The sequence below is a fragment of the Schistocerca americana genome, chromosome 3 (genome assembly GCF_021461395.2).
Source record: "Schistocerca americana isolate TAMUIC-IGC-003095 chromosome 3, iqSchAmer2.1, whole genome shotgun sequence".
Classification (NCBI taxonomy): domain Eukaryota; kingdom Metazoa; phylum Arthropoda; class Insecta; order Orthoptera; family Acrididae; genus Schistocerca; species Schistocerca americana.
Genome location: NC_060121.1, coordinates 408,274,097 through 408,286,822, shown reverse-complemented (window position 1 = coordinate 408,286,822; position 12,726 = coordinate 408,274,097). Strand labels below are relative to the sequence as shown.

Here is a 12,726-nt window from a genome sequence, read left to right as displayed (position 1 = left end):
AATAGTAACAATCTGCCGAAACAGCTATTAATTGTAAATGAAAGACAAAATTTTGAAGACAGAACCCTAGATGTGGAATAAATAGATCCATTTAAAATGCAATATTTTTGTTTCTGTTTGTGTTTTAGAAAATCCAAACAAACCACAGTTAATCATGAAGCCTTCAGTACCGCTTGTGTGTCTTCAGTACAATCCAAAGGACCCTCATGGTCTTGTTAGTGGCTTGTATAGTGGCCAAGTGGCAATATGGGACGTCCGTAGAGGTTCCATTCCAGCGGAAACAAGTCTGTTGGAAGCGAGTCACAGGGATCCTGTCCACAATGTGCTGTGGCTTAATTCTAAAACAGGGACAGAGTTTTTCTCTTCTGCAACAGATGGTCAGGTTTGTACACCTATCAATTTTTCATGTATTCAGTGATGTGTTATTACTTTTAATATCATGCAGAATTTATAAATGTGTTCTGCACTTTTAAAAAAATCGGCTATAGTGTTAACAAGTTTGCTTATGAACTCTTACGTTACACTCAAAATACAGAAATGAGCTACACATACGAATCCTGATCAGAGGTATAACCATCTGCTGCTCATATACCCATCTCCTGCTCGCTTTTCACAACAAAATTTCGGTAACTATACCATCAGTAGCCACATGTTTAATTTTATAAAATTATTCCTTGCAAATAGAATTAGATTATTATATTTTTATTTGAGTGTACATTCAGCGCAACAAGCAAGGAATTAACATTCCACTGATTTTGCCATTAGAGACAGGAATTGTTCAGATCGCATAGGGATGTAACAGGAAATCAGTCATTCTCTTTCCAAAGCAATTATTCAGCATTGCCATAAGTGATTTATTGAAGCCAAGAAAAGTCAAACATGAATGGTTGGATGGAGATTTGAACCCTGCATTTCCAGAACGCAAGTCTTGTGCGTTGAGTACTTTACTGTCCCACTTGTTTTCAGTTCCTATACTTTGCTACTTGTCTAGATGACTTTACTTTAATGAAAAGTGTACTGGCGTTAACCAATACTCATTTTCACTCTTTCCCACTTTTTCTCTTTGTCTCTCTTCTCTTTCAACCATCTTCTCCTTTTTCTTTATTTTACATCTAGTTTGGGTGTTTTATACTTATTTTACCTGTAAATAATATTTTTACAAAACTGGAAAATAATTCTAAGAAAATTGACACAGAGTTTTTTTTACATGTAATCAGTATGTGTACTCGTATAATAAATGACAACCAAACAAACAGCAAGATGTGACATTGGCCATATTTCCATTTTCAATTAATCTTCTCCAGAAAAAAAACAGAAAAGAACAAAAGGATTCCATTAGGCTTGTTAGCTTTTAAATGTATGCCCGTTAGAATATACTTCTTCCATTAAAATAGTCTTACTTAGTATTCATATACGTTATGTCTCGTTTCAGTACTTTACTCTTATTGTCTTGGGTTCTCTGGTGGAAGACAAATTCATTCACGTTCAGCTTGGTAACAATTGATTTATTTATTTTGGTTCAGATTACAACAGTGGTCTTGAGCTCACATCCACAGGTGGAGTGGGTGTCAAACCCACAGCCCTCAGCAGCGAAGCATTGTCATACAATTACTTGCGGCTGCCAAACTCAGTGTGCGTCAGAATCATGGCAGCCTTATGCGGTAAGCATTCCAGTCCAGTAGCAGCAGATGCTGCTGCTGCACTCGAACACAGCTGTGTCACTCGTAAGGTGGGCTGTTGATATGCGCCAGCCATCGCAAGTGAAGCCAGCATGGCTGGGAGTGAACCCCAGCCTTGGCACCTGCCTGGCAGTGGCGAATGTCAAGAAGATCAACAGCTAGAGGTAGCAGTTCGACCCTCGGCCTATCGGTATGGAGACTGAACCCAAAAAGCGGAACATTCCTTAGGATAGTCAGTAAGGAGGGCTGCTCCACAGGAGTGGATGAATGACGATGCCTTCTCGCCGTCACAGCAGTATCCCACTCCACAGAGGTCAACAGTGCGATGCCTTCTGCCAGGATTGGGCGTGTTAATAAGCACACGACCCAAGTGTGATATAGATCCTTACTGTAACGCTGCTGAAGCGTCCAGCATTTCGGTAACGCTGTTGGTCATCAACTGATTAGTTGTACTGGTGAACTGAGGTGGTCGTGGTAGCGAAATTCTGCACTAGGTGACTACTATAGCGTGAATACAACGACGAGCAGCTGCACCAGCCAGTGCTGACACATTTTTCTTCTCTTCCAAGAATTTGGCCCTCCGAAATCCGTGCTGCAATTGTATCTCGAACTGTTATACTTTTTGCACTGTTCATGCTGGACATACTTCTCAATCAGTCTTTACCTCCCTGTTTTCATCGGCCACTCGGCCAAATATTTGCAGACATATTTGGAACTACCCAGCTTCTGTGTTGTCTCTTCATGAGTGTCGACATTGTTAGTGCAAAGTCAGTGAGTGGGGAATTTCGTTGACTTTACACTTTTCGTAGTAATAGACGGCGCCCATGAAAATCAAGACCAAGAATGTGGATGACATAGACATTTCTAACGTAAGGAGCTATTGTTGACGTCCTCTGTGGTATTGCATTATGTGTCCAAGGAGTAGTCCCATTGAAATTAAGTTACCGTGGGTAGATACTATTTGATCAAGGAAGGAGAGAAGCGCCAAGTCCAAGGTGGCGATTAGGTGATTTTCACTGGGCTGGGTGCCAAAAGGAACGCCAAGCTGGTAAAGTTCTGAACAGGTGGTGTAATGTTTGCAGGCAATCGAAAGGAGGGACGTGACATGTCACAATGTGTGCTGTTGATCATCAAACCCTGTTCCATTAGTTACAGGCATTGTATGTTACTTAAGTGACACTGAATGTAACATGTGCAAATGGTGATCTCTCGTGTTGCCACTGAAAAAGCTAACGGGAGCCAATTCTTTGAATAAGATCCACCACCTCACAAGCACTTCTCCAGGACACTCATATGCAGGCTTCCCTGTGTCGAACAAGCTAAGGTCACACAAGCCTAGAATGACATGGATCAGTTTCATGGAGCATACTGTGATTCAGTTGGCTTGGCACTTTAGTGCCGCAGAAAACAGTGTTTAGGACTTCCTTTTAGGCCAACTAGTAAAATACCTTGAACTCTCAAACATATAGAAGCTGCCAGCAACTGCGACCGAGCTTCCACGGTGCCCTTAAATGGGTTTCGCGTGCTTTAGAGTAGTATATGTCAGAAGCTGCAATCTGATGTTGACAAGGGACGTCACCTGACAGGCATTTTCTACGTATAGTGAAAATCATATACTCTGGTGCACCTTTGAGTTTTAAGCTGACACTGTACATGGTAGTAAAGTATCCCAGTCACTATGGAGACTGTTCATGTAGTAAATCAACTTTTACCTATGGTCTTTTGCACTTGCTCTGTTCTCTCATTAGACTGCAGATGCAGTGTGCTTGTCTGTAATTTCTGAATTTGTAAGAGCCAACATAATTGCCTTTTCATCTTGGACATAAAATTAATACGGTAGCTGGTTATCATGGGTCTTGGCATTCCAAACTTCAAGATCCAATGGGTAACCATTGCCCGAGCTACTGCCGTTGCTTGTTGACCCAGTATAGCAATCATAGATACAAGGTGTAAGAAGCGATTAATAATAGTTCAAATGGCTCTGAGCACTATGGGACTTAACTGCTGAGGTCATCAGTCCCCTAGAACTTAGAACTACTTAAACCTAACAAAGCTAAGGACATCACACACATCCATACCCGAGGCAGGATTCGAACCTGCGACCGTAGCGGTCGCGCGGTTCCAGACTGTAGCGCCTAGAGCCGCTCGGCCACCCCGGCCGGCAATAATAGTTAAAAACGTAACAATTTCCTGCTAGTGTCTATATGAAGGTCCCATGAATATGCATGCCAGTTAGTTGGATTGGTTATCTCGCCTCTGGTAACCTCTCTGCAATGGGACTCGTTGGTGGCTAAGATCCACTCTGCGTGCACGGGGTGTACAGTTCTTTACATATTGCTCCATGCCCCTCTTCACGTTCACCACCAATAGTTCTATGCGACACATTGTTCTGTAGTCTGTCGACCTCCATACCGCACCAAAATTGAATTGTGGATCTGCCTCAATTCGTAAACTTGCTGGCAGCACTTTACATCGACCACACTTCACTTGGTTTGTTTCTACACCATCCTGTCATCATTGAAGAATAGAACTGCTGACAGTCTGGGTCAGTAAGTTGTAGCATTTACAAATAATGGCTCTGAGCACTATGGGACTTAACTTCTGAGGTCTTCAGTCCCCTAGAACTTAGAACTACTTAAACTTAACTAACCTAAGGACATCACACACAGCCATGCCCTAGGCAGGATTCGAACCTGCGACCGTAGCGGTCGCGCAGTTCCAGACTGAAGCGCCTAGAACCGCTCGGCCACACTGGCCGGCGTAGCATTTACGTACACTTTCCGACTGAGGCTGCCAGTAATGTTTTGAGTCTTTCCAGTATCGTGTATCACTTCAAAGTCAAATTCACTGAGCTGTAACGTCCATCAGGTCAAGCTACTAGTCGAATCCTTCAGTCTAATATTTTAATGCTGCATGATCTGTTACAGTTTTGAAGTGTTTGCAATACAAATAACAACGGAAGTATGTGATACCATAGATAAGACTGAACATACTTTTTCTGTTGTGGAATAATTGTTCTCCACTTTATTTAGTTCACTGGAAGCATAGGCAATAAGTTGCTCCGCTCCATCTACAACTTGACTTAATACATACCCTAAGACGTGATTGCTAATGTAGTGTCACTATATAGTCTTTTAGCAAAATTAAAAGTCTTTTAATAAATAATAAATGAAAAGCACCAGTTTGCTTTTGTTCTACAATATTACTTTTATTGCTAACCGGTTTTCGGCTTACAAGGCCATCTTCAGACATTTAATAAATTTAACAAAAAGTGGTGACAAAACTGACACGAAGTATTGCATTGGCAGGCATAAGTGGCAGCCACAGTGTGGCGACAAGTGGATCAGAATAACATACATTTAAAGAGATTTCGAGACGAGGCCAGCAGCTCTCAGCAGAAAACTGCACCGCACAGTGGAAACGAGCGTAGTAGGAGGGTCGATGTCACTACAACAGGATAAGTCTCTTGTTAATGGCGATGTGAGTAAGTGGCAGGTTTTAGTGAAACAAATGCACCTCGGAGCAATATAAATATGTCCGAATTTTGAGGTAGAAGAATTCTCATTGCTGGAGTCCAGCAGCACTGTCACGATTTCATGGCCGTGCAATACAGTGAGATGACTGGGGATTGCCAGTGGCATCTGTGGCCGGCACCTGCTGCCACCAACACTGAGATCCTTAGTGACTTGGTGCCACAGCACTGTCACCCTACCACCAGCATCTGCTGCTGCCAGCATTGAGTTCCCTCCATGTCTCCTGCCATAGCGCCAGCCGCCATCTGACTTCTGCCAGAGAGCAGTGGGTCGAATCTCACGCACAGCAGTCTCTGCACAACTACAGAGAATGTGTACGGAGCCAAGGAGCCAATCAATGTGCTGTCACCGACAGAACAAGTGCGAATTACTGACGTCACTACCACGGTGTACAGAGACTGCCGTCCATCTGTGGTCCTGCCATCAGCACTGTGGGGCGCCTATGCAGCTTCCTGTCACCAGGATAGAAGTTGCCGCCTCTACATCAACACCGGCCAGGGTCAAAAGAGCGAAGCATGTTGTGTCTCACTGTGCCTCGATGAAGCATGTACAGAGATTGAATAAAAAGCCTTCTTTCTTGTCAGCAGTGTTCCCGCTGGGCGCTCTGGCCTGTCACCACCACCATTAATTGCTCCGAGTACAACTGCACTTATCAGAGAGTTGTCGCCGGCAACTGACACGGCCACAGTCAACAGCAGAGGGTTTGTAACCCCGCAGCGCTATGTCTGAGCCACAGCCCACAGTTTCTTCGCTTGTAGTGAGTGAGAGTATGTTGCTTTTTTGTGGTGACAATCGTGGGGTCCCCCCCTTGAACCATGGACCTTGCCGTTGGTGGGGAGGCTTGCGTGCCTCAGCGATACAGATGGCCGTACCGTAGGTGCAACAACAACGGAGGGGTATCTGTTGAGAGGCCAGACAAACATGTGGTTCCTGAAGAGGGTCAGCAGCCTTTTCAGTAGTTGCAGGGGCAACAGTCTGGATGATTGACTGATCTGGCCTTGTAACATTAACCAAAACGGCCTTGTTGTGCTGGTACTGCGAACGGCTGAAAGCAAGGGGAAACTACAGCCGTAATTTTTCCTGAGGAAATGCAGCTTTACTGTATGATTAAATAATAATGGCGTCCTCTTGGATAAAATATTCCGGAGGTAAAATAGTCCCCCATTCGGATCTCCGGGCGGGGACTACTCAAGAGGACGTCGTTATCAGGAGAAAGAAAACTGGTGTTCTACGGATCGGAGCGTGGAATGTCAGATCCCTTAATCGGGCAGGTAGGTTAGAAAATTTAAAAAGGGAAATGGATAGGTTAAAGTTAGATATAGTGGGAATTAGTGAAGTTCGGTGGCAGGAGGAACAAGACTTTTGGTCAGCTGATTATAGGGTTATAAATACAAAATCAAATAGGGGTAATGCAGGAGTAGGTTTAATAATGAATAGGAAAATAGGAATGAGGCTAAGCTACTACAAACAGCATAGTGAACGCATTATTGTGGCCAAGATAGACACAAAGCCCATGCCTACTACAGTAGTACAAGTTTATATGCCAACTAGCTCTGCAGATGATGAAGAAATAGATGAAATGTATGACGAGATAAAAGAAATTATTCAGGTAGTGAAGGGAGACGAAAATTTAATAGTCATGAGTGACTGGAATTCGTCAGTATGAAAAGGGAGAGAAGGAAACGTAGTAGATGAATATGGATTGGGGGGAAGAAATGAAAGAGGAAGCCGCCTTGTAGAATTTTGCACAGAGCATGACTTAATCATAGCTAACACTTGGTTCAAGAATCATAAAAGAAGGTTGTATACCTGGAAGAATCCTGGAGATACTAAGAGGTATCAGATAGATTATATAATGGTAAGACAGAGATTTAGGAACCAGGTTTTAAATTGTAAGACATTTCCAGGGGCAGATGTGGATTCTGACCACAATCTATTGGTTATGAACTGCAGATTGAAACTGAAGAAACTGCAAAAAGGTGGGAATTTAAGGAGATGGGACATGGATAAACTGAAAGAAGCAGAGGTTGTAGAGAGTTTCAGGGAGAGCATAAGGGAACAATTGACAGGAATGGGCGAAAGAAATACAGTAGAAGAAGAATGGGTAGTTCTGAGGGATGAAGTAGTGAAGGCAGCAGACGATCAAGTAGGTAAAAAGACGAGGGCTAATAGAAATCCTTGGGTAACAGAAGAAATATTGAATTTAATTGATGAAAGGAGAAAATATAAAAATGCAGTAAATGAAGCAGGCAAAAAGGAATACAAACGTCTCAAAAATGAGATCGACAGGAAGTGCAAAATGGCTAAGCAGGGGTGGCTAGAGGACAAATGTAAGGATGTAGAAGCTTGTCTCACTAGGGGTAAGATAGATACTGCCTACAGGAAAATTAAAGAGACCTTTGGAGAGAGGAGAACCACTTGTATGAATGTCAAGAACTCAGATGGCAACCCAGTTCTAAGCAAAGAAGGGAAGGCAGAAAGGTGGAAGGAGTATATAGAGGGTTTATACAAGGGCGATGTGCTTGAGGATAATATTATGGAAATGGAAGAGGATGTAGATGAAGACGAAATGGGAGATAAGATACTGCGTAAAGAGTTTGACAGAGCACTGAAAGACCCGAGTCGAAACAAGGCCCCGGGAGTAGACAACATTCCATTAGATCTACAGATGGCCTTGGGAGAGCCAGTCCTGACAAAACTCTACCATCTGGTGAGCAAGATGTATGAGACAGGCTAAATACCCTCAGACTTCAAGAAGAATATAATAATTCCAATCCCAAAGAAAGCAGGTGTTGACAGATGTGAAAATTACCGAACTATCAGTTTCATAAGTCACAGCTGCAAAATACTAACGCGAATTCTTTACAGACGAATGGAAAAACTGGTAGAAGCGGACCTCGGGGAAGATCAGTTTGGATTCCGTAGAAAGGTTGGAACACGTGAGGCAATACTAACCTTACGACTTATCTTAGAAGAAAGATTAAGAAAAGGCAAACCTACGTTTCTAGCATTTGTAGACTTAGAGAAAGCTTTTGACAATGTTAACTGGAATACTCTCTTTCAAATTCTGAAGGTGGCAGGGGTAAAATACAGGGAGCGAAAGGCTATTTACAATTTGTACAGAAACCAGATGGCAGTTATAAGAGTCGAGGGGCATGAAAGGGAAGCAGTGGTTGGGAAAGGAGTGAGACAGGGTTGTAGCCTCTCCCCGATGTTATTCAATCTGTATATTGAGCAAGCAGTAAAGAAAACAAAAGAATAATTCGGAGTAGGTATTAAAATTCATGGAGAAGAAGTAAAAACTTTGAGGTTCGCCGATGACATTGTAATTCTGTCAGAGACAGCAAAGGACTTGGAAGAGCAGTTGAACGGAATGGACAGTGTCTTGAAAGGAGGATATAAGATGAACATCAACAAAAGCAAAACGAGGATAATGGAATGTAGTCGAATTAAATCAGGTGATGCTGAGGGAATTAGATTAGGAAATGAGACACTTAAAGTAGCAGATGAGTTTTCCTATTTAGGGAGTAAAATAACTGATGATGGTCGAAGTAGAGAGGATATAAAATGTAGACTGGCAATGGCAAGGAAATCGTTTCTGAAGAAGAGAAATTTGTTAACGTCGAGTATAGATTTAAGTGTCAGGAAGTCGTTTCTGAAAGTATTTGTATGGAAGTGAAACATGGACGATAACTAGTTTGGACAAGAAGAGAATAGAAGCTTTCGAAATGTGGTGCTACAGAAGAATGCTGAAGATAAGGTGGGTAGATCACGTAACTAATGAGGAGGTATTGAATAGGATTGGGGAGAAGAGAAGTTTGTGGCACAACTTGACTAGAAGAAGGGATCGGTTGGTAGGACATGTTTTGAGGCATCAAGGGATCACAAATTTAGCATTGGAGGGCAGCGTGGAGGGTAAAAATCGTAGAGGGAGACCAAGAGATGAATACACTAAGCAGATTCAGAAGGATGTAGGTTGCAGTAGGTACTGGGAGATGAAGAAGCTTGCGCAGGATAGAGTGGCATGGAGAGCTGCATCAAACCAGTCTCAGGACTGAAGACCACAACAACAACAACAATCATGGGGTCGAGGATTAAATGGCATGCTAATATTAGGGTTACTTTAGGAAGCAGTTTAAGGAGAACTCTAGAGATGACCGGCTAGTACCTGTGGAGCCCCTCCACGCCCATACCGGCATGTTGGCCAACTCAAAAGGTCTACTGCCATCTCCGCATAAGGGTTAGTTTTCACTAAAGTGAGGTGTCGCAGGATGTGGGTACTGCGATGTTTGCGTATGACTGGTTATGGTTAACTATTAATACGCGCTCATCTGGAGATAGATTAGGTCGAAAGTCGAACGTAGAGTAGCGGTTTGAAGGGCAGAGGAGAAAAAGTGCCAAGGCAATATAACACCCCCCTGCTTCCCGGGATTTGCGAAATTACAAGTTGACACTGACCGTGAATTATGAATTTTGACCCGCGTCGGGATAAGGCATCCAAATCCGAAGTAAATAATGATTATTCCGCGGGAAACAGGAGACGTTATAACTTCATCGTTATTGAATGAGTAATTTCATTCAATAACGATCGGTAAATGAAATAATGGAAATAATTTGGAAATAAATTTTGCCAGTGGAAATTTTGCGGAAATAAATGATTAAGTCGTAAAAGCAATTAAAAAGTCGGTCACCAGCTCAACTGATGAGCGACAGTACTGTTAAGTACGTGAATAATTGTGTGGACTTTTACGTAAGTGCTGTGTCAGGCTCAGTAGTCATATAAAACAATGTCACAACAATCTAACTACACTTATTTTGTTCATAATTTGTCAGCTAAGTGCAATGCTGACAACACAGATAATTATCTATCGAGATTTTGAATAATGGACTATCATTCTGTCTTTAAAATTAGGTACTTTGCACAGTTTAATCTACTGATAATGAAATATATTGCCAATAATTGATTAACTATATTTTGACTGATAATAATTCATTAATTGGGGGATTGTCAGGTGGAATAAGCTTTATAGTTTCATGAAATATCCTTGAATTAACTTCAGCTGAATATGTATTGAAATAAATCCTAATAATCAAATTTGTTACCTCAGTTTATTATTAAGTTACTACGGTTGGCGTATACTTATTAAGTGCAACAATTAACTACGATAACCAGTCTGAAATTTACTCTTCACCGTCTATGCAAATAATTTGATAATTAACATATTTTCTCTTGATAATGGCGTGACACACTCGGTTCAATAAGGTAAGGATTGGAAGGAAGCTACTTGGTGTTATTGTCGGGTGGAATGAAACTGCAACACTTCGATTATAAAGTGCTTGTTAATAATTGTTCAACTTCAGAGAAAAGCACAGTCACTGGCAAGCCTTCTACAATTTTATCCTACGAAAATTACGTAGATCTTACTTCCCTCGTTGTCGGTGGATCGACGGAAGTCCACGGCAGCGACACAATGTAGCAGCGGGCTTTTACTGTTGCGACTTGGGCCCACAGTGCGCTTCACATATAAGTCCTCGTTTCTTCAGCACTATGACCATTAATCCATAATGACTTGCCCGGCCATGCTTCCAGATATGCCGACCATTACTTTCCCGTCGTACTTAGATCCACACACTAGCCGTTAGATGTAACACAGCTAGGACTAGCAGCACTCGACTGTACGTCTTACTCCGAGCACGGCGTCACTGCTATTACTACCCGCTGGCGCGCTCCCGCGCCCAGAGGCGCGACAAAACAATCTCTCTTACTTCAAGGTTAACTAAATATGCCCTAACTTGCCAGTGTTAAATATTACATAATTTAAACATAGTATTTACAATACATATTTACACTAGACAATACATCGTATACAAACAGTTTAGTGTGTTAAGTAAGCGAAAAAATTCATAGCAAGGACTGCGTTGTAGCATCACAGCAAGAGCCAAGGGGGAAAAAAAAACCTCTGTGATAGGTCGGGCAGTAAGAGCGGTAGCGGATGTCTTGCTGCCTGCGGCAGGTCATGCAAGGATAGGGTTTGCTAGTAGTGGATATCATGCATGTCGATACGTTTGACGTTGTGCAGTGCTGTTACTCGGCGGCTGTCGCTGGGTGCCGGTGTTGATCTCTCGGTCAGCGTCAGCAACCTGTAACAGTTAGGTTCATCATCGTCTTGTGTCCGATAGGTCATATATCAGATGCACAGTGTAGGGTGGTGATGGCGATTTGTTTGTGCGTCAGGGGGCGAGCTCATCAGTTTCCCTTCTGTAGCCTGTTGGTCGACTTTTAATAGCAGCCGGTATATCTAGTCATCGTTGCTGATATGCAGGGGCTTGCTGACGTTTGTCGGTTGTTGGTGCATGTTAGCTTGCCACAGGTGGTTGTGCCCTAGCTAGTTGTGTCTTTGGCCGCTTATGCTTCCACCTATGGTTGTGATCATAGTTTCCCAGAGTAAGGATGAAAGGATTGTTCGAGTGTGTCGAGTTCCTGTATACTCGTGTGGCGTGTTCTTTGAATACTTTCTTGAGGGTTTCAAGGCGGTATTCGTTGTGAAGCATGTAGTGTGGAGCGTTGCTAATGATGCGTAGCACTTTGTTCTGTATGATCTGCAAGCGGCGCAGGCGTGTAGGAGCTGCATATCCCCAGACGGGAGATGCATACGTCATCAGAGGTCTAATCAGTGTCTTGTACATGGATCTCGACACCCTCCTGTTCAGTGTGCTTTCCCTGTTGAGCATTGGGTACAGTTGTTTGAGCCTCGCGTGCGCTCTGTTGGCAACGTATTCGATGTGGTCCTCCCAAGTAAGTTTCCGGTCCAGCCAGATACCGAGATATCTGACTTTCTCTCGGAAACGTATTGGGCGTGCATGTAGAGTTATCTGTCTACTGTGTTGATGTTTGCGCAGTAGTTTTGGTCTGCGTGTAAACAGAACTGCTTCGCACTTGTCGACGTTTACTTTAATATGACATCGTTCCAATCAAGGCTCGGTAGTTCTGAGTGCCGTCTGTATTCGTGAATTAATGTTCGACGGTTTCCAATCTTGCTCAAGGATGGCTGTGTCATCCGCGTGGGTGGCTAACGTCGTGTTTTGTGTTGCTGGGAAGCCATTAATGTACAGGTTGAACGAGATGGGCTCTAGGATGCTTCCCTGGGGTACTCCAGCTTGGATACCGTGTTGTGTTGATTGTTTGCCAGGCACGTCAGTCTTGAAACATCTGTTCGTGAGATATGAGTGTATGAGACAGACGAGTCCGTCCGGGAAACCAGCTTCGCTTAGTTTGCGTATAAGACCGTTGTGCCAAAGACGGTCGAAAGCTTTTTCGATGTCCAGGAACACGGCCCCTATGGCTTTGTTCATGCTGTAGTCGTGCGTTGTATGTTCGACTACGCGGACGAGTTGTTGTGTTGTTGAGTGGTGATTCCTAAAGCCGAATTGCTCCGGTCTTAGGGTGTCATTGGCGATACAGTGCCTAGTGATGCGTTTTAATATTACCTTCTCAACAATTTTGCTAAGCGAGC

At 43.1% G+C, this 12,726-nt stretch overlaps 1 protein-coding gene across 1 annotated transcript in view; it reads left to right on the top strand.

The window, feature by feature from the left end:
• The window catches only part of LOC124606943 (dynein axonemal intermediate chain 2), a 150,937-nt gene that overhangs the window by 75,508 nt on the left and 62,703 nt on the right, over nt 1–12,726 (top strand). The window contains exon 4 of the mRNA XM_047139065.1: nt 129–382. Within this exon, the coding sequence (XP_046995021.1) occupies nt 129–382 (254 nt within the window). The remainder of the gene's footprint in view (nt 1–128; nt 383–12,726) is intronic.